We start from the raw sequence: 22292 nt of genomic DNA, 5'->3' as shown, positions 1-22292 counted from the left end.
TTAGCCAAGTATGTACTTGGCCTGCCTTCTACGGCTCAGTCATGTGCAGGTAGGTGAAATAGTGGGTGAAAAACTGGTTGGAGGACAGTAATCAAGGAATGGTTATCAATGATACACTTTCAAAGTGGGGAAATGTGTCCAGCGGGTCCCACAGGGGTCCAGCACTATTCAATATTTTCATAAATCAATTGGATAATGGAGTCGAAAGTTCACTTAGGCAATTTGCAGATGACACTAGGCTGGGAGGGGTTGCAAGCACTTTGGAGGACAAATTGGAGGATTGGTCTGAAATCAGCAGATGAAATTCAATAAAAACAAGTGCAAAGTACCACACTTAGGAATGAAAAATCAAATGCATAACTACAAAATAGGGAATAACTAGCTAGGCAATAGTACCACTGGAAAGGATCTGGGGAGTATAGTGAATCACAAAGTGAATGTGTCAATATGATGCAGCTACAAAAGAGACTAATATTGTACTATGACATATGTTGCAACCTTGTGCAGTATCTCTGGGGATACAGACTGTATTAAGCTTATGAATGGTTTCTGTATCACTGTGGGCCAGGGACTGTATGCAACTTGGGGCAGTGGAGGAGAGTGAGGGGGAATGATACCACAGCTCCTTCAGGAACTAAAAGCAATGGGTGGTGATTTAAGGTGAATCACTCAGGTTGTAAAGACCTCCAGAGAGGTACCATGCCTGGGGACGCTTGCATAAACTGGTTCAAACTAGGTTTTCCAGAGACCAACGGACTAAGAAAGGATGTTTGGCATAAAAAGTCTGCATCTAAACTGACTCAGGGCCTTCTTTTGATTCAGCAGGCAGACAAGTCCTTCTGACCAAAGACGCAACCCTTCCAGAAGGGCTGGAAGAACTTTGGCTTAATAGGGCCCCATCAGATTGAGCAGTGACATATGATAAGCTTTTAGAGTGTGTCATAAACATACAGGTAAGCGTTAATTCCTCTTTTGCCTGTAAAGGGTTAAGAAGATCACATAACCTAGCTGACACCTGCCCAACAGGGCCAATAAGGAGACAAGATACTTTCAAATCTGGGAGGGAGGAAAGTCTTTGTCTGGTGTGTGTGCTTTCGCCATAGAAGATCAAGGAGGCAAACTATATCATCTGGGGGGAGGGATAGCTCAATGGTTTGAGCATTGGTCTGCTAAACCCAGGGTTGTGAGTTCAATCCTTGAGGGGGCCACTTAGGGATCTGGGGCAAAAATTGGTCCTGCTAGTGAAGGCAGGGGGCTGGACTCAATGACCTTTCAAGGTCCCTTCCAGTTCTAGGAGATTGGTATATCTCCAATTACCTTTGTCATAGACTTTAAAGTCAGAAGGGACCATTATGATCATCTAGTCTGACCTCCTGCACAATGCAGGCCACAGAATCTCACCCACCCACTCCTGTAACAAACTCCTAACCTATGTCTGAGTTATTGTGGTTTGAAGACCTCAAGGTTCAGAGAATCCTCCAGCAAGTGACCTGTGCCCCATGCTGCAGAGGAAGGCAAAAAACCTCCAGGGAATCTGCCCTTGAGGAAAATTCCTTCCTGACCCCAAATATGGCGATCAGCTAAACCCTGAGCATGTGAGCAAGACTCACCAGCCAGCACCCAGGAAAGAATTCTCTGTAGTAACTCAGATCCCATCCCATCCCAGACCACTAGGCATACTTACCTGCAGATAATCAAAGATCAGTTGCCAAATTAATTGCCAAAATTAGGCTACCCCATCATACTATCCCCTCCATAAACTTATCAAGTTTAGTCTTAAAGCCAGATATGTCTTTTGCCTCCACTACTCCCCTTGGAAGGCTGTTCCAGAATTTCACTCCTCTAATGGTTAGAAACCTTCATCTAATTTCAAGTCTAACTCCATTAAAATTCAAAAGTTTTGGATTTTTTTAAGCAGATTTTTTTTATTGTTTTTTAAAACAATCAAACACAGCAAGCAGCAAATATTTGGCCACACACACTTCTGAAACCCCAAATCACGTTCAGGTTTTGGCAGACTTATTTGAGCTTTTTCAGATACAAAAACCACAACAAATTTTGAAAGAAAGCAGACGTTGTCTGTGATTTTTTTTCTGCTTTTTAAAAACCCCTAGTTTTCGATCCAAAAAAAGATTTGACGGAAAATATTTGTCCAACCCCTTTAATGAGCTTTAGTACCTTTTAGCACTAGCTGATGCTGAGAACCAGTGATACCTTGTAAAGGTGATTTGAAAAGAAATTTTTTCAAAACTGGGTTTGTGCTGAGATGCAGAAGGTTTTTAAATGTTTATTTTTCCCAGGACCGCCGGGGAGTGGGGAAGTGGGGCAATTTTCCCCGGGCCCCACAGGGGCCCCCACGAGAATACAGTATTCTATAGTATTGCAACTTTTTTTTATGGAAGGGGCCCCCATAATTGCTTTGCCCCAGGCCCCCTGAATCCTCTGGGCAGCCCTGGTTTGTGCCGCTGAAAGCTGAGGAGCAGCTTATCCTCTGCAGCTGGACAGGGCTGCGCTACCGGCTCCATCTTGGGGGTGGTGGCCGCTGACCGCAGAAGAGCGGTAGCGCGGCCCTTTCCCGGCTGCAGAGAATGGGCTGCTCCTCCTCGGCTTGTCCCCGCAGCTCTCCCGCAGGCAGCAGCCACCCCCCAGGCGGGAGCCAGTAGCGCGTCCCTGCTCCGGCTGCAGAGGACGGGGGGACATGACACCCGGGCGGGCCGCTCCTCCTTGGCTTGTCCCCACCTCCTCCTCCTCCCCTCTGCACCGCCTCCTGCCAGGGGAGGGGAGAGGGGAGCAGAGCGGCAGCCCGGGCTGAGCCCAGCTCGTGCCAGGGCCAAGGCGAAGACCAAGGATGAGAGGAGCTGGGATCCAGCAGCAGCCCCAACCCCTGGCCCTGGGAGCGGTGGTGACTGGAGCTGAATCCGCTTCGGGCCAGATCCGCAGCAAGGTAAGAGTTGGGCCAGGTGGGAGGGTTTTGTTAAAATTACACTAGTAGGAAATGGTTTTGTTTCACTAACTACAAATTCTCTGTTTTCATTTTTTTTAATTTTAAACAGTCAAAACAAAACTTCAAAGTGCAAAAGCAAAAAAAAAAAAAATGGAGGGGGGCAGCCAAAATTTTCTTTGCTTGGGGCAGCAAAAAACCTAGAGCTGGCCCTGGCTGGGAGAGCTCTTCCCAGCGCTCTGCTGCGACTACACAAGCCACGTTAAAGCGCTGCCAGTGTAGACTAGCCTGAGGTTCTTTCTACTTATGGTATATTCTCTCTGTTTCAGTGAGATGTTCATTCCCTTCATGAATCTGTTGTAAACATACGAATGGCCATACTGAGTCAGACCACTGGTCCACCTAGCCCAGAATCTTGTCTTCCGACAATGGCTGGTGCCAGATGCTTCAGGGGGAATGAATGATACAGGACAATTTATTGAGTGATCCATCCATCCCGTTGTCCAGTCCCAGCTTCTGGCAGTCAAAGTTTAGGGACACCTACAGCATGGGCTTGCATCCCTGACCGTCTTGGCTAATAGCCATTAATGAACTTTTTTGAGCCCACTTATACATTGGGCCTTCTTAACATCCTCTGGCACCAAGTTCCACAGGTTGAGCGTGCATTGGGTGAAGAAGTACATCCTTGTGTTTGTTTTAAACCTTCTGCCTACTAATTTTATTGGGTGATCCAGAGTTTTATGTTATTATTTACGCCTTCACATACTTCCTTATTGACTTTCTCCACACCATTCATGATTTCATAATTCTCTGTCATATTCCCTTGAGGTCATTTGAGCAGGGGGTTGGACTAGATGACCTCCTGAGGTCCCTTCCAACCCTGATATTCTGTGATTCTATGATTCATCTCTTTTCTAAGATGAACAGTCTCAGTGTATTTAATCTCTCCTCATATGCAAGCTGGTTTATACCCCCTAATCGTTTTGCCCTCTCCACATTTATTTTAATTCTAATATATCTTTTTTGAGAGGGGACAACCAGACCTGCATGCAGTATTCAAGGTGTGGGCTTACCATGGATTTATCTAGAGGCATTATGATATTTAGTGCCTGATTATTTACCCCTTTCCTGATGGTTCCTAACACACTGTTTGTTTGTTTTTTGACTGCTGCTGCACATTGAGTGGCTATTTTCGGAGAACTATCTGCAATGGCTCCAAGATCTTTCTTGAGTGATAACAACTAATTTAGACCTCATTTTGTATGTATGGCTGGAATTACTTTTCCCAGTGTGCATTACTTCGCACTTACCAACATTACATTTATCACAAGCTACATATGAGTTAATAGTGTAACACTGTGGCAAAAAAAAGAGCAAACAATCTGGGCTGTATTAGCCAGGAGTGTTGTAAGCAAGACACGAGAAGTAATTCTTCTGCTCTGTTTCGCGCTGATTATCCTCAGCTGGAGTATTGTGTCCAGTTCTGGGGGCCACGTTTCAGGAAAGATGTAGACAAATTGGAGAAAGGCCAGAGAAGAGCCGCAAAAATGATTAAAAGTCTAAAAAACATGACCCATGAGGGAAGATTGAAAAACATGGGTTTGTTTAATCTGGCGAAGACTGAGAAGGGGACATAACAATTTTCAAGTACATAAAAAGTCGTTACAAGAAGGAGGGAGGAAAAATATTCTCCTAACCTCTGAGAATAGAACAAGAAGCAATGGGCTTAAATTGCAGCAAAGGAGGTTTAGGTGGACATTAGGAAAATCTTCCTGTCAGGGTGGTTAAGCACTGGAATAAATTGCCTAGGGAGGTTGTGCAATCTCCATCATTGGGGATTTTTAACAGCAGGTTGGACAAACACCTGTCAGGGATGGTCTAGATAATACTTAGTCCTGCCTTGAGTGCAGGGGACTGGACTAGATGACCTTTCCAGTCCTACGATTCCATGCTTGGATTTCATCAGCCATTTTGTTGCCCAGTCACTGAGTTTTCTGAGATCCGTTCGTAACTCTTCAGTCAGCTTTGGACTTAACAATCTTGAGTATTTTTATATTGTCTACAAACTTTGCCACTCGCTGTTTACCCCATTCTCTAGATCATTTATGAATATGTTGAACAGCACTGGTCCCAGTACAGATCCTTGAGGGACCCCACTATTAGCCTCTTTCCATTTTGAAAACTGGGCACTTATTTCTACCCTTTGTTTACTGTATTTTAATACTGATCTAGAAGAGGACCTTCCCTCTTATCCCAGGACTGCTTAGTTTGCTTAAGAACCTTTTGGTGAGAGACCTTGTTAAAGACCTTCTGAAAGTCCAGGTATATCTACTGGATCACCCTTGACCGCATATTTGTTGACACCTTAAAATAATTTTACTAGATTGGATTCTACATGCTTTCCCTTTACAAAAGCCATTGACTATTCCTCAACATATCGTGTTCCTATATATCAGGGGTAGTCAATAGGCGGACCACGGGCCAAATCCAGACTGCCAGATGCTTTTAAATGGACCCCAAATTCTTATTTACTCGTAATAATTGTTACTGCACTGTATTTTATTATTTTCTCTGGAGTCTGGACTTTGCCTACATCATGACCAAGATATTTGGACCTTGATAAAAAATAATTGACTACCCTTGAGCTATAGTAAAGAATACAATTGTCAGACACAAGGTTTCAGCCAGTTTGCCTGATTGTGATGTTAGGCTTACCAGCCTGTAATTTCCAGCATTGCCTTGAGGCCTTTTTTTTTTTAATTGGTATTATGTTAGCTACTTGCCAGACATCTAATGCAGAGGCTAATTTAAACAATAGGTTATCTACCACAGTTGTTTCCCTGCAGTTTTGAGTTTGAATTCCTTTAGAACTCTTGGGTGAATACCAGTCTGGTCCTGGTGACTTACTACGCTTAAATTTATCAGTTTGTTCCAAAACCACCTTTACTGACACCTCAATCTGGTTCCTCAGATTTGTTACCTACAAAGAATGGCTGATGTATGGGAATCTCCCCCGTATCCTCTGCAGGGAAGACTGATGCAGTGGCCTTGTTTTCACTGAGTGCTCCTTTAGCACCTCGATCTTAGTGCCCCGCTGATTCTTTGGCAGACTTCCTGCTTCTGATGTGCTTTAAAAATTTTGCTGTTAGTTTTTGTGTTTTACTAGTTGCTCTTCAAATTCTTTTTTGGACTCTCTATACTCTGACACTTGATTTGATGGAGTTTGTTCCTCTCTATTGTATATCCATCTGTTGCATTTCAGTGATATGTTTGTATTACTGGGCTGAGCCAGTAATTAGGTTGCCTAACACTTTCCATATAAAAAATTATTGTGGCCCTTTGTTTTTAGAAGCTCTAGCTGCTTCATGGGTTGCATGAAACCTTTGAAATACGGCAGAAGGAAAGTCTTTGGGCTGAAGAGCTGCCCGGTTTGTCCCATAACATTCAGTTCAGGTTTTGCTGAGAGATGCATTTTTGAAAAAAGCCTTTTCCCTTCTCTCACCTGTTCTTTAGTTATTTCAGCCTTGAGACAAAATCTTTCTGAATAAGAACAAGTTAGGACCAGGTTCATGCTGCTGCTGAACCAGCAACAGCAGCATTGCACTCTATATTGGGAATGCTTAAGAACTGTTAGAGCTGCTGTTGCTCAAGAAGATGTGGGGAGAGAGAGATGGGCTTATGCCCAAACCCTGCAAATAGTTCTAATGAGCTAGCTGATTCACTTTGAGGGCACCATGTGGGGCAGGAGCTGCCACACCATCTGGTGGTTCAAGAGAGATAGGCTGGGTCCCCCCCTTGGGATAACAGCCTTCTACTTACCAGGTAACATAGTAAGTCTTGTAGTTCAAAGGGGAGCAGTCTGAAAGTTCTGGGTTCACACCCAAGTGATGATGTATGATTTGGGAGAGGGAGGATTGTTATACTTGCGTGTAAAAGGATTTGTTTATCTTTTTTCTTAAAAAGAAAAACCTAGGAAATTACCTAAGCATGTAAACAAATCTTATTTAGGTTGCAAAGACTGTCATTGCCTGTGCAACCTTACTTTAGCCTCCATGTGCATATGTATTTTGGCACAGTCTTAAATTATGTGATGACACACAGATTTTCACAGGACCCCTGTTTCATTTGATGTGAATGGTAAATGCATTGGGTGAGTGACAAAAGTATGGTTGCACGGGGAACCAAAAATCTGCCATATACTAACTTTGAGGTGCTTGACTTTTCAATGTAAATAACATAGTTTTTGTGGGTGTAATACTCAAGTAATCTATGGTGCTTTGGACTCTTTGGGAAGGACATGCACTATAAAAATGAAATACGTTATTTGCTTTTTTTTTCTTTCAGTTTAAACCGAAGCCACTATTCTTGAAGTTGTTAAAATTTGCTGGTGCCCCAAAAGACTCTTTAACAATGAAGGAGGTAAATTATCAGAATTTCTCATTTGGAATGATTGAAAGCAATAAATATAAGTTTCACTCTTACAAGTTTATCCTACTTATTAGTTATCCCATAATGAAAGAAAAATAATGTGGTGTACTGGATAGGGCATGGGTGCGGAAGCTGGGAGGTGGTTCTGTTCCTGGCTCTGTCACAGTCTTGCTCTGTGACCTCGATCAAGTTACTTAACGTCCATACCACCATTTCTCTGTCTGTAAAATCGAGTACCGTATATAGCTTTGAGAACTACAAATGAAAACTGGTATGTAAAATAGAATTTATTTATAACACTGTTAATATTAATATGGAGTTGCAGGGGATGATTGAAAGGAGAATAGACTTTTTAGGGGGGTTGAAATAGGTTGTTTTATATTGGTTTTATACTTTAAAGTTCTAAATATATGTAATATACCAAACTTGACTTGCATTGTAGGTAATATTCTATCTTGGCCAATATATTATGTCTAAACAATTATATGATGAAAAACAGCAGTATATTGTCCACTGTGCAGATGATCTTCTTGGAGATCTATTTGGGGAACCAAGCTTTTCGGTAAAAGAACCCAGGTAACATTTCATATTTTTTGTGCGAGAGATCCATATGAAGCGTATGTAACACACTGAACATATGTTTTGGTTTGCAATTTGTTGCATATTTTATTTGATGAAGTCTTGATAGATGGAGTGGGGGAGTGGGGGCCTCTCAAGCCCACCACGGGGAGCAAGGGCCAGGGCACTAGAGGGGGGCAAGGGCTGTGATGGGGGGAGGTGGGGTTGGAGAGATGTCAGGGGGTGAAGCTGGGACTCAGGGAGGGAATGGGGCAAGCTGCAGGGAGACAGTGTAGCGAGGGGGATGTCACGGGCGGGAGCTGGGGGGCTGGGAAGCTGCAGGGGAGGGGACACAGCCGGGGGGAGGTACTGGGGACACCGCAGGGAGGGCTACTCAAGAGGCAGTAGGCATGGGGGGGCAGGGCGGGAGCTCGTACTGGGGTTGGGGTGTCAGGCCATCGCGGTTCTCCTAGTGAATGGCACCAGGCTGCAGGGAACCCCACGGCCGGCAGCCCCCCTGCCTCCCAGCCTGGATTCCCAGCATGTAGCTGGCAGGGGGAGGATGTGACTGCCTCGGGGGCATTCACCCCACTCCCATCCCCCGCTGGTGGGGAGTGGGAGGGGCCTGGGGCCCCGCAGCAGAAAGCCCATTCGGGGAGGCTCCCCCAGGGAAGGCTGGAAATCAGGGTCCCCGTCCCCAGGAAGGATGGACTGAGGCTGGTGCGAGGGGCCCCCTACAGACCCACGGCCAGCGGCTCCGCGGCCCCAGGCCTACAGGGCACAACGTGGTTCTAAGGGAGGCGCGGGGGTAAAGGGAGGCGCCCCCTAGACAAGCTGGGGGGCTGGGAGGGGGGTGGCAGCAGGGGCACCAGGCCCTCAAGGCTGAGACTCGCCAGCTCATCACAGCAGTGGCTGCGCAAAGTGCCGCCGGATCCGGTGTGGCTGCCCCCCCCCCCCTCCGCCTCCCCGCTGCAGCCTGGGAGGGGTCTGGTCCCCGCTGAACCCTGGGGCGGGGCTGGACACTGCAGGCAGCCCCCACCCTCGCACTCAAGCACGGGGGGTGGGGGGGATTTTTCTTGTACTCCGATTGGTCAGGGCTCCGCTTCCTATTGGCTGTGTCGGGAGGGGCGGAGCTTCCCGGGTGGCGTCACGTGGCCGCGAGCTGACAGCGCGGCGCCTTTTGGCACGTGGCGCGGCCCGGAGCACGAGCGGGTAAAGGCTGCGGGGGGGCCCCGAGCGCCCCAAATCTCCCCAGGCCCCCTCCCCCAATACCTCCCCCCTCCGTGCCCCCCTCCCCAAATGCCTCCCGCCCCGCTACCACCGCCCCCAAACACCCCCCGAGCTCCCCCAAATACCCCTGCTCCTCTTCTACCCCGTCCCCAAATACCCCCAGCGCCCAATGCCTCCCACCCCTCTACACCCCGTGCCCAAATACCTTCCACCCCCTTGTCTATCCCCGTGCCAAATACCTTCCACCCCCTTGTCTAGCTCCCCTACCCCAAATACCTTCCACCCCCTTGTCTAGCTCCCTGCCCCAAATACCTTCCACCCCCTCTTCTACCCCCACCCCTTCTACTCCTGCCCCAAATACCTCCCCCTCGTCTACCCCCACATCTAGCCCCTGTCGCCAAATACCTCCCATCCGCTCCCTCATCTACCTCTGCCCCCAAATACCCCTGCCCCTCTTCTATCCCCGTCCACAAATACTTCCCACCCCATTGTCTACCCCGTCCCCCAATGCCTCCCACCCCTCTACACACCGTGCCCAAATACCTTCCAATCCCTTGTCTAGCTCCCTGCCCCAAATACCTTCCACCCCTCTTCTATCCCCGTGCCCCAAATACCTTCCATCCCCTCATCTACCCCATCCCCGAAATACCCCCAGCCCCCAATGCCTCCCACCCCCCTCTACACCCCGGGCCCGAATACCGTCCCCTTGTCTAGCTCCTGCCCCCAAATACCTTCCACCCCTCTTCTATCCCCACCCCTCTACTCCTGCCCCAAATACCTCCCCTCTTCTAGCTTCCCAAATACCTCCTATCCTTTCCCTTTTCTACCCCCACCCCCCCAAATACCTCCCAGACCAGAACATAATATGGGAAAAAGCAGGATTTCTTACTTAAAAAAACCACCACAACAAAAAAACAAAGCCCAGGCATTCACAGTGCAAAGTCAAGGGAGATCACCACCAATTAACTTTTAAAATGGACTCTGTAGCCTTGCCTATATTTTTCACAAAAGAGAAGCAGGACAGAATTTCACTTAATTGAGCCCTTGCAGACTGAATTGCATTTGAATACCTCTTCACGTTGCAAATTTAAACCACCCTCTTGGCTTGTGTTGGTTTTTTGGGTTGTTTTTTGTTTTTTATTTAATAGAATCATGTTTTACTTTTAATTGTGTTAGCAGATAAAATGAAATACACAAATCAGTGTATAAGTTTAGGGTTATAAAGAATTATGCAATGTTTGTATAAACTGCAGTTTTAACATTTTGGTTATAATATTTTATTTTCTGTGTTTAATTACATTTTCTTCATATTGTTTTTGCTATATACTATTAAATTACAAAACCCCTCTGTGTTAAAAGAACATTCATGTTATGGAGTCAAATACTTAGAAGTTAGCAAATGCCAGAATTTTAAGGTTGCCCAAGCATCAAATAAAAACATTTCAGCTCCCTTTACTTCCCAGTACATGAGAAACTAATATTGTCCCAAACCCAGGGATAAAACAAAATACTACAGAATTTAAAAAAAAGCCCTGAACCTATAGATTGTGGCAAATTTCTTTGGACCTGAGTCCTTGGTACATATATCGTACGTGCAGTTTTTTTCCATTAGGCCTGCTTTCCATCCACAAACTCTACCACTGAAGCTGATGGGAGCTGCAGGCATTCAGCGCCTCTGAACATCAGGTCACTTTTTGTAAGTACTGAGTATCTGTGAGTCTCACTGACCTCAAAGGGGTTTGTGGGTGAAAATCAGACCATTGTTGTTTACATGCCTAAATGTGGTGTGAAGTGCCTGACTTTTAGGCAAACAGGTTAAATATATACAGATATGTTGGCCTGGATGACTACAACATTAGAGAAGGGAGCTCGGACATAAATCCTGTCCACTGCAGAGATTCTATGGAAAGTTTCCCAAGGGAGTTTTCATCCTTCAGATAGATCTTAGTGTAAAATTGCTTGACTTCATGAAGAAGGTATTGCAATTGATCCATCACGCAAAGGAAAGTAGTACCTTAGAGGCCTTTCTGAACTTGTTATTGCTGTTTCAGTTTCGCTACATGGTCAGTGGATATCCGGTCTCTGAAGCAAAGCTGTCGTTATGATCAGTACAGTGTCTGTGCTTTTAAGTAAATCAAAGGCCTTCATGGAGGTTTCTCATTGATATTGCAAGAAATCATGAGTGAAATCATGCTCTTCTTGGCTGACGTTCACATGTCAGGGTGTGTACATTAATTAGGGGTTTGTGGTTATATAAAAATGGAGCTAAGATAGTCAAAGGAAATAATTCTTTTAACTATAATTAATGATCAAATTAATTCAAATAGTTTTGAGAATAAGCCAATGTATTACATTTGAAAGGCACATTATACAATTGACTACACCACTGAAGCTGCTAAAAGTTTTATTGTGCTAAAAATACAGTGAGATTTGATATTACATTAGAAATGTGACCAAACACTGCTTGTGAGGTGCGAAGTAAACCGTTGGTGCTATCTGAATAATAATTAGGGCTCCGTATCTGTCACAGAGGTTGCAGAAGTCACAGATTCTGTTACTTTCCATGACCTCTGTGACTTCTGCAGGGGCCAGTGTGGCTGATCCCAGGGCCGCCAAGCAGCTGGGTCTGGGGCCAGCCACTCAGCTGGCCCCCAAGACAGCCACACGGGCTGCTGCTGGAATGGCCCTGGGGACAGCCATAGCAGCCGCTTCTCTGGCAGCCCCCAGTAGTGATCCCGGGGTGGCCGGAGCAGCCGTGGTCCACTGACCCAGGCAGCAGTCCCTGGGCAGCCAGCCAGAGCAGCCTCAGCCTCTGGCAGCTGGTGCTGCTCGCCCCAGGCGCCTCCCCCCGGCCCCTCCCCACAGCGGCCCCCTCATGCCCCCCAGCATCATCCCCCCAAGTTTTAATCACAGCTATTTTTAGTATAAATCATGGATTGAGCAGGGGGGGTGAATTTTTGTTTGTTGCCTGTGACCTGTCTACTAAAAATATCTGTGACTAAATCAGAGCCTTAATAATAATCCCAGAGAGCAGCTGATTTTGATTAGAAAACTGACCGGCTCAGTCTCAGATGCCAATTCTATCAGGGCACTTCCCTTTTCAGTTTAAGATGAATAATTTTTGTAGGGTCATTACAGAGAATAATATCACAAAAAAAACCAGGTTTTTCTTTTAAGAATCCTGACAAAAATCCCAATTTGCAGCTCAAACAATCAATAATAAAATGATAGTTCAGGGGGAGACATTTTTTAGAGAGAGGGGCCAAATCCTGGGACTTCTCACCTCACAAAAGTGAGCAGGATTTAGCTGGCAACTCATTTTTCCTGTCTGTGACCAGGATCCATTCCTCATCTGGACTGCAGCATTTGGCCCTCAGTTGTACACTCGTGGATAGTGGTTCTGGGACCAAATGAATCGCTGTTGTAATGCCACTGCAGTCAGTGAAGTTACACTAGATTAAATTGATCCATGAAGCCTAATTTTTACCTCAGAAGCATCAGTTCAACTCTGTCTCAAGTCAGTGGGGGATATTTATGGCTTTCTAAGGATATGGTAAAACAAATGGTGTCACAGAGATGCAAATAACGGCTGTGAAACATAAATCCCTGGAATGCATTTTGCTTATAGAGGGTAGGAAAGAAGGTCCTCTCTCCCCCCACCTCCCATCTGCACATACAGACACTGTTGCTTAAGTGTAGAGTCCACAGCTGAGCATTTGCAACATAAACCAGAGAGACTATCACTGGTATTCCTAGAAACCTGATGAGTCACACAGGTACAGCTGGAACTATTCTGTAGTGTACATCTAGCTCCCTTTAACCTTTGTAGTGAGTATCTGATTATGTAAATGGTGTTGACCCCACCCCCTTAGAGCTTTTCATCTCTCTCTGCAGCATGGGGCTTGGGTCCCTTGCTGGTTTGAACTAGTAAATGGTAGCTGTTCTTCAGGTGCCTGCTCATGTCCATCGCCCATTGTATGTGAGCTCTCCACATGCACCGGTGCAGGACACTTTTCCACTAGCAGTATCCACAGGGGAGCTGCTCCGGCCCCCTCTGGAGTGGCGCCCGCATGGCACGGTATAGGGGGTGCTGCCGGCTCCCCCCACCCTCAGTTCCTTCTTGCAGCCAGTGGCGGTGCATGGGATGTTTGCTGCTCTTACTAGTCTTGCTTAGGCTTTGTTCGTATGAACTAGAGTTCTTGTAAAGGGAGTGTTTCATAAGGACAAGGTGCAGCTGCGGCCCCACCCAGCCTTCCTACCAAAGGTGGTATCTTCCTTCCACATGAGCCAGGACGTATTCCTGCCTGTGCTCTGTCCCAGGCCACACAAGACTGGACGTCCAGGGGGCCTTGGCTTGGCAGAGCTGTATTACAGTCTGTGTATCTGTGCACCCCTACCCGCCTCCACAGGAACTGCTGGGTCACCTAATGTGGAATGGACATGAACAAGCGCTGGACCAAGAAAAGACGGTTACCTGTTCCGTAACTGGTGTTCTTGGAGATGTTGCTCATGTCCATTCCAGACCCACCTCCTTCCCCTCTGTCAGCGTTTCCGGCAAGAAGGAACTGAGGGTGGGGGCAGCTTCCAAGTTTACACAGATCCCTGTGTGGGCAGTCAGGCCATGCTCCTGTCTCAGGGATCCACTCCGGCTTGGGATCCTTGCTGCCCTGCTGCTGTCCTCCCCATGAGGTGATCAACTGAGGTCTGTGTGGTGGCAGAACTGGTTTGTAACAGGCTTGTCTTTCACATTCTCCTCTCAGGCTTGCTGGCAGACTTGTCTGAGGATCTGACAGAGGCGAAGCACAGGGACTACCCAGAAGAACACAGGCAGATCAGAATCACGCCTCTCCTGCAGCAATGGGTTGGCTGGAAGCATCAAACTGGCAGCTTCACGTTTCCTTGATCGTGCTACTCTCCATACACATGAAAGGTAAGAAGAAAAAAGTGTTCCGCAATGTACTTCTGACAGGGTGGTGAGCTGAAAGATAACCGCTAACTGTTCAATTTTATTATGAAAGGAAAAGTTCAGTGTGGAGAATCGCAGCTTAAGAATCTCCAAACCACAGTGCAGTCTGGGAAAGTACAGCATTTTAGCTGTCAGTATGGTGCTCCTGGAGTGCACCCCGAAGGATCCTCTTGCGCACCCCACTTTGGAGACCACTGTGTTAAACAGTTCAACTTCCTGTGACTCACCTACAATCCTTCAGTATTGGACGTGTGGTTTGTTTTGGGGGATTTTTTTTTTGGTGCTTTAGGGAATCTTACTCTGTCTCCCTAATAGGACATGATACAGTTAAACCAAATGGCCAGAAGAAACAGCAGTAGTACCTTTGTATAGTCAATTTGCTCTAAGATTGAATGTGTGGTAGGAACGTAGTAATCAGTAGGAGAAAATTAATTTCATGAGTCTGCTCTGTGCACTGAGCCCAAATAACACTGTGGATCCCAATACCCTGAACTATGGTGAAGTTCAACTCAAGGTCCCACCTTCCCTGTTGACAACTAGTTTGGAATATGGTTCTTAACTTAGCCGTGAACAGCTAAAACACAATTAGTTGGAAGGGCAGTGGCACTTGTATTTAATGTCAGCGCAGTGTTTTGTAAGCTTGGCTCATACATGTCATAATTATATTTTAATATGCAGATATAGTCTCTGCTTTTTGGGAAAAAAATCCAGTTGATATTTTGATTTTTGTAGTTAGTATTTAGTGAGATGGTCCTGGATCACTTTTTAATTGGAATAGGGAAGAGGAGCTGTGATGATTTATCAGTTGTATGGGAGCGATAGCTCAGTGGTTTGAGCATTGGCCTGCTAAACCCAGGGGACCATTTAGGGAACTAGGGTAAAAATCTTTCTGGGGATGGGTCCTGCTTTGAGCAGGGGGTTGGACTAGATGACCTCCCGAGGTCCCTTCCAACCCTAATCATCTATGATTCTATACTACTAATATTTTTATTTAGATTTCCTGCCCCATGAGCCAGATGTCTGAAAATATTTGACTGGAACATTTTAAAAGTTCAGTCCTTATCCACAAATAACAATGTGATATAGTCAGAAAACCTGCTTTGTGAAGGCTTGTTGAATGAGGACTTAGTTTAAAAATCTGTGTTCCAGTGAGCCACAAAGAGAACATCTATTAATGTTAATTTGCTGCATATAGGCTGGATTTAAAACTATGATAAATACATATGTAACCCTTTTTAGAGATATAGGAGCAGATCATAATGCAAATATAATTTATTTAAAAAAGAAAATAATATGAATCATAGCTATGGGAAAGTAGAGAATACATCAGATGCAGTGAATTCCTTGTGTAAATTGGTTTTAATTTCTGATTTTGCTAAGATTTAAAGAAAAAAAGCAGCTATGTGACTCTGGTATGTGAACCAAGTGTATTGTGCACCAAGTGCAAATGCTTCACAATGAGTTTTTGGGTTGGCTTTCAGGAGTGCTGAGTACTCAAAGCTCTCATGGGGCTCACGCCATTACTGTATATTCCATGTGCCTTTTAATGTACATTCCGTGGGCTTTTGTTTCTATTTCTATTTCCCATGCATTACATTGCTGGTTGTAGTCAAAGGTTTTTCATGATAGTGTTAGTTTGCTATTTTCTGCCATGGTCCATGGAGGTGAAATTGGAATGGGAGGGCTGTAATCTCCTCAAATCGAAGTTTTCTCTGTAGATCAGTGGTTCTCAGGCATTTCACCATCAGGTCACACTTTTATCAAAGCTTATGAGCTCAGTACCTTTTTTCATAGTTTGTTGAAGACTGTGTTCATTGATATCACTCATTAATGAATGAGGAGAACACTAAAGCTTGTACAGCCTTCGTAGCTGTTATCTGGACAGGTTTCATTGAGATGGAAAAGCTAAGCTCTGTGTGCAGAGTTTATCCAGGTGTAGAGAGAGTGACCCAGTCTGAAACCCAAAAGCATGAGGAGACTTTTAGCATAGGGCCTAATAGGGGGGAATGCCCTATGGTTCCTGTCCCTCTAGCCTTTTACCCCTTCAGCCTCTGCCATCCCATTCTATCCTGATCACCTTCTTGCCATTAACATGCTATGGCAGCTGTTTTCATAGAATATCAGGGTTGGAAGAGACTTCTGGAGATCATCTGGTCCATCCCCTGGCTCAAAGGGGGACCAATCCCCAAATGGCCCCCTCAAGGATTGAGCTCACCACCCGGGGTTTAGCAGGGCAATGCTCAAACCACTGAGCTACCCCTTTGTATCACCCCTTTGCTGCTTCTGTCTCCCTTTTTTTCTGCCCAGCAACTGTAGAACTGATCAATGAAGTTGTTTTTAATTGTTCACTTTATTAATGTAACTTCTGTTCACCATTCACTACACTTGCCTACATTGTAACTTGTGTTCACTGTTTGCCATATTGTCATTCAAACCCCATTTTAAAACGCTCACTCCATTTTGTAAAAGCTTCCTCCAACCTTCATTTTTGCAAACCCTGCTGTAACCTTATTAGTTTAGTTTAGATGTGTGAATGAGGCATGTATAAATGATGGAATCAACCTCCAGCCCCAGCCTGTCCTGATGAAATAAAGTTCAAACCCCACCGGCTGAAGATGCAGACAAGAGCCCTAACAAAGTAAGAAGTGTCCACCCTAAAAAGAAAAGGTGCAATAGAAGAAAGATCAAAGCCAGGTCCGAGGCTGAAAGTCACACCTGCAATTGACGGGTGATCAATCATCAAACCCAGAGGCAGCATGACACAGCAAGACCTATAGACTCTGGATTCAAACTGAAGCCTACAAAAAGGATGGGTGAGATGGAAGACTTTGGAGGGTAACATTCTGCTGCCAACATGGAAGGGCATCGGTGCATGCCCAACAGAGACCCAGCTCATCCTTGTGCCTGGCTTTCCTGGCCAGTTACCGCCACAAGCTACGAACCCAAGCTGCAAAATCAAGCCACGAACTCAAGCTATGTCCAGGACTGGTAACTATGCAGCAGCTGCAGAACATCTGATGTATGTGTGTGTATAAGGATTAAGATATTAGTTATTGGTCATAAATCAGATTATCATAATAAATGTGGCATCTTTGTCTTGCCCCCTGAAAAAATCCTGGGTAGTTTTGTCTGTACAACACAACTCCACACCTGTGGAGGGAGCAGAGGAGGAAAGCTAGTCTCCCTGTCCTGTCCTCAGTTGCATCACAGCTACCCAAGTGGTAAGGAATAGTCACTGCAGAGGAAACTATGCTCATTGCCTGCAGACCTGCTAGAGGCATGAGAAAAAGTGTTTGGTTGGATCTGGAGAAACAGACCGGGAATCAAAAAGATGAAAATGCAAATGGTTTTTAAAGATTGTAAATAAAAAAGTAAGACAAGAGTGTTTGTGTGCATGTGTGTGTGTGTGTGTGGGGGGGGGTTATCCAGATGCTCTCTAAGTTCCACGGGTCCCATATGAGGAGAGATTAAAGCGGCTCGGACTTTTCAGCTTGGAAAAGAGGAGACTAAGGGGGGATATGATAGAGTGATGTGGAGAAAGTGGATAAGGAAAAGTTATTTACTTATTCCCATAATACAAGAACTATGGGGTCACCAAATGAAATTAATAGGCTGCAGGTTTAAAACAAATACAAGGAAGTTTTTCACGCAGCACACAGTCAACTTATAGAACTCCTTACCTGAGGAGGTAGTGAAGGCTAGAACCATAACAGTGTTCAAAAGAGAACTGGATAAATGCATGGTGGTTAAGTCCATTAATGGCTATTAGCCAGGATGGGTAAGGAATGGTGTCCCTAGCTTCTGTTTGTCAGAGGGTGGGGATGGACAGCAGGAGAGAGATCACTTATGTTGTTATGAGAGTTGGCTCTAGATGACACTTGAAAGAGATTACAGGCGGGGGAGGAGGGAGAAAATTAAAAGTAAGAAACTGTGAATGATGGTTTTAATGCCGAGCTAATTTTTTTGTCCTTGAGACTGAAATGCTAAGCCTATGTTAGTTTTTAGTGCTGTGTGAGTAGTACTGAAAAAGAGAATTATTTGACCCCTCTGCCTGCCGCCCCCCTCCCCCCCACAAAAAGACAGAGCCCTAAATCACCTCATGCTTGCTGGTTTGAGAAGGGATTAATAACCTCCGTAAGGCTTGGAATTGTTCATCCTAAAGTGCATTCCTACTCTGTAGTTACTATATAAAACCTGGCACTTCCTTACTTAATAGACTACAGTATGTATATTTAAAGTAACAGTTCCTTGCTTTTGGGGACCAAAAAAAGTTGGTTTTAACAGTTTTTTTTTAAATTGAAGAGGCAGCATAAATTTGGGAGTGGGAGCTGGATTCTATTCCATCCACTCACCATCAATAAACTATTACTGAAATGATGGGACCAAATCTTGCCCTTTGTTACAACTGTGCAATTCCACTGAAGGTAGTGGGCTGCACAGGTACAACTGAGGGTTAAGTATGAAGACACGTTTGCAAAGGTGTAACCAAGTACAGAATTTGTTTTACAGAATCTGGTACTGGTAATGATGCACCGAAAGCGGGGGGAGAGGGACCGTTTGGTTCTCAGCGGGGGTGACCAGATGTCCTGGTTTTATAGGGACAGTGCTGATTTTGGGGTCTTTTTCTTATATAGGCTCCTATTACCCCCCACCCCCGTCCCGATTTTTCACATTTGCTGTCTGGTCACCCTATTCTCAGCTCCCACTTGAGGTTGTGTGGTTGGCTGTTAGAAAATTTATACAATTAGAAAATTTGATACGGAAACATTGAGGCACAATAAACGTAAAACCCCACAATTACATTTTTAGAGTCACCTTTCAGCTTATAACTGCACTTTAATCTCCAGCACAAAACAAAAAACTGTCTAAAAGTTTTGAGAGTAAGAAAAACAATGAGACTAGTTCAAAGTCTTGCACATCCCCCTCCCACCTGGAAACTTACATTTCTTCTTTCTTTTGTAGCCAATGGTGAGAGTACGGTACCTGCTCCTACCCAGAAGCCACTGCGGTGTCGCTGTAATCGCCACTGTAGAGCGGACTCAGTCAACAGCACCTGCAGGTTGATGGGACAACTAGTATTTCAGCTATTTTGGTGGGGGGAAGGTTATGCACAATAATCAACCTTTTAAAACTTGGGTGCCTCCAGTTAGGCATCTAAATCGCTTTATGCACCTTTAGTACAATCAGTATCAAATGAAATGGGTGGTGGGCGCTCTATAAATCAGACCATTTTTATTTAGGTGCCTACATATAGTTTTTAGGGGCTTAATTTGATGCATTCAAGTTTGAACATTTAGGCCAATACTTGTCTTAATTTGCATATGAAACAGAGTTGAACTACAGATAGGTTATCAAAAAGAACAAGCCATAGCTTATGGATGGATGGCGTAAATTGTTCTTCCCCTGTGCATAAGGACCAGCGTTAAAGAAATTGTGCTTCTCCTGAAGTAGGGTAATGCTTTGCCTCTTTGGAGGGTTAGTGGTGGTTAACGGGTAAATAATGGCACAATCTAGCCTAAGATGTATATGTGGTTAGCCTCTCTTGTAGCAACATGAGGGGAAAATGCTGCTCTCAGATTGGTGTGGTGAATCTCAACTCTTGTTCTCTTTTCCCCGTATATGAGGAACTCTGAGTTCTGCTTCTGTAAAGAATGTGGAATACTGAAGATTTTGCTATTTAATGTTAAGTTCCTACAGCTTTTAGGCTTTCATCGGAGTCCAGTGGAGTACTGGGTATGCAAGAACTCTAGAACTGGGACACAGATATATTACTGTGACCGGACATTCCAGTTGGGTGTGCAGTTCAATCTGAGGAGATTACAGGGAGTCCGATATTTTAATACTACTGGACTACTTTTCAAGGCAAAGTGTTATAAAAGAACAGGATGAGAGGAATCTCCAAGGTTGTTCAAGATGTTGATAGAGAATTTGGAGGGCTTTTTAAAAAAAAAACCAAACGGTTGCTTCTCAGTTCAACGCTATTCTGCACAGCCTGCAATTTCAAGACTTGTCAGATTTAAAAGTGCCAAAGCTTTGATAAAAGCCTTGGATAGTATTTTTCTCTCCCACTTTCCACTCCTCTTCCAAGTCCTAGCGTTCTGTCTAGGAGCAGCAGTTAACCGCTATTGCATGGTCTTTTGTTTTTAAGTTTTAAAACTCCACATGTGGCTACCAGTTTTCAGGTTCTCTGCTGTGGGAAACAGTAATTTCCTGGTCATGTCTAAGGAGAGCCACTGTTTTTACACATACCGCTTTCACAGCAGAGGACTTGTAAAGCAGTAACTAAAAAGTTGGAGCCAATTAGAAAATAAGAAAACACAAAGGTGTCCACTTCGGAAACATTCAGTTAGCTGGTGGAAGCATCCCCAGGAGCTAGAAGCAGAACCTGCCACCAAGCTAAGACCTCATTAGCAGCATAATGTGAAGTTTCTGCACTACAGTGGCAGCAGATGTGCCATGGTTGCATCTCAGAGTAGGCACTACCTATGTCCTCCTGTCACTGTAGGTAACTGACTTCCCTGAGAGGCAGCGGCTAGATCAACAGGAGATTTCTTCCATCAACATAGTGCTGTCTACGCGGGGACTTGGGTCGGCTTAACAACACTGCTCAGGAGTGTGAATTTATTACACCCCTGAGCGACATAGTTAAACTGGCGTAATTTTCTAGTGTAGACCAGCCTATGGCGATAGCTACGTTTAAAGTGCTACAGTTGCAGTGCTGCAGTCTAGACTCTCACTACAGCAATAGGAAGTGGGGTTCTCCTGGCCCTGTAGTTAATCTACCTCATCTCCGAGAGGTGATTGCGAAGTCGATGGAAGAATCATTCCTTCTGTTGACCTAGCACTGTCTCCACCAGGGGTTAGGTCATCAGAGCTACGTCTCTCAGGATGTGATATTTTCACACCTCGGAGAAACACAGGTGTGCCGATGGACGTTTTCAGTGTAGCCAGGAGCACAAGTCCCACAAACATCAGGATTTATTCAGAGTCCTTCCATGTCACACTTTTAAAACATCCCTTTAGTTTTACATCATAACCTGTAGCTGTTTTCAGCTATGTGTACCTAAAGCTAACCACTTACAAACAGTTTAAAAAAAAAGTTAAATGCCAGAATACAATGTCATGTCAGCCCGAACGAGAGGGGAAATTAATGTTAAATTTATGTTCTGTTAACATGAGTCTCCTGTTGTTAAACACCTGTCACAAAATCATCCTTATTGGAGTCACACCTCTCTGGAGCTTCATTTCCAGTTTTAATTAAGGTGTCAGATGTTTAGTTTAAACCGGAGTTTACCTCACAAAACCTTATTCTCCCTCCAGCCCAGCACCACCCTTCTACCCCTAAAACGCTTTCGTTTTCCCCCACCAGTTGCCCTTTCCTATGTCACCTGAACACAGAACTCCTTGTTCATTTCACACTGAGCAGTGGCAGAAAAGAAGAAATTGCTAAGCCAGTACCTGGAAAATGGAAGTTTGTACCATATTTCTTCTACTATATTTCTTTGTAAAGATCCCCTATGATTTATCAGCAATAAAGTAAAGATCTAATTCAAAGGGGCCTCTTTCCAAATATAATATATACGGACTCTTTTCAAGGATGACGATTTAATATTTGTACACCTCCCATCATTGTAGAATCTATGTCTGAGCTCCAGGTGACCCCGATTATCCTTATATTTGCAGAGTCCAGTTACTTTTTAATATTTTTTTTCTTTCTAAAGCCTTCCGAACATAATTCAGAATTAAGGCAGAGAGATACAAAGGGACCTCTGTATTGAGAAGGCTGCCCAGCCGCTGAAGGTGGGAAGGAGTGAGTGAGCAATATTAGAGAGACGAGATGGGTGAGGTAAAATCTCCTACTGGACCAACTGCCGTTGGTGAAAGAGACAGGCTTTCAGGCTACGCAGAGCTCTTCTTCAGCTCTGGATGGAAGGATATCCAGGTGAAGGAGATAGTACTGAGAGAGATTGCGAGGTCACCGGTCAGCTGACTGTATTGTAACCAGTTCTCAAGAGATTTGGCTGAGCCTACCTTGCTAAACTGGAACTCCTTTTACTTTGGGATCCTCACACCATAGAACCTTTAATTTTCACCCTTCACTGTAGTCTGAATTGCTGTTTGCACATTGCAGTGCCTTAAAACAAGAAGGAACTTTCATTCTGCTTCTCT

The 22292-nt window shown here is 44.9% G+C and overlaps 1 protein-coding gene across 1 annotated transcript in view; it reads left to right on the top strand.

Moving 5' to 3' along the window:
* Window positions 1-9073: 9073 nt before the first annotated feature.
* The window catches only part of LOC120375539 (bone morphogenetic protein receptor type-1B-like), a 54660-nt gene continuing 41441 nt past the window's right edge, over window positions 9074-22292 (top strand). The window contains exons 1-4 of the mRNA XM_039496240.1: window positions 9074-9139; window positions 10770-10853; window positions 13918-14087; window positions 19086-19182. Coding sequence (XP_039352174.1) covers window positions 14015-14087; window positions 19086-19182 — 170 coding nt within the window. The 5' untranslated portion in view covers window positions 9074-9139; window positions 10770-10853; window positions 13918-14014. The remainder of the gene's footprint in view (window positions 9140-10769; window positions 10854-13917; window positions 14088-19085; window positions 19183-22292) is intronic.

This window comes from Mauremys reevesii, linkage group 12 (genome assembly GCF_016161935.1).
Source record: "Mauremys reevesii isolate NIE-2019 linkage group 12, ASM1616193v1, whole genome shotgun sequence".
NCBI lineage: Eukaryota > Metazoa > Chordata > Testudines > Geoemydidae > Mauremys > Mauremys reevesii.
Note: the sequence above shows the minus strand (reverse complement) of the source record. Positions and strands in the feature narration are given on the sequence as shown.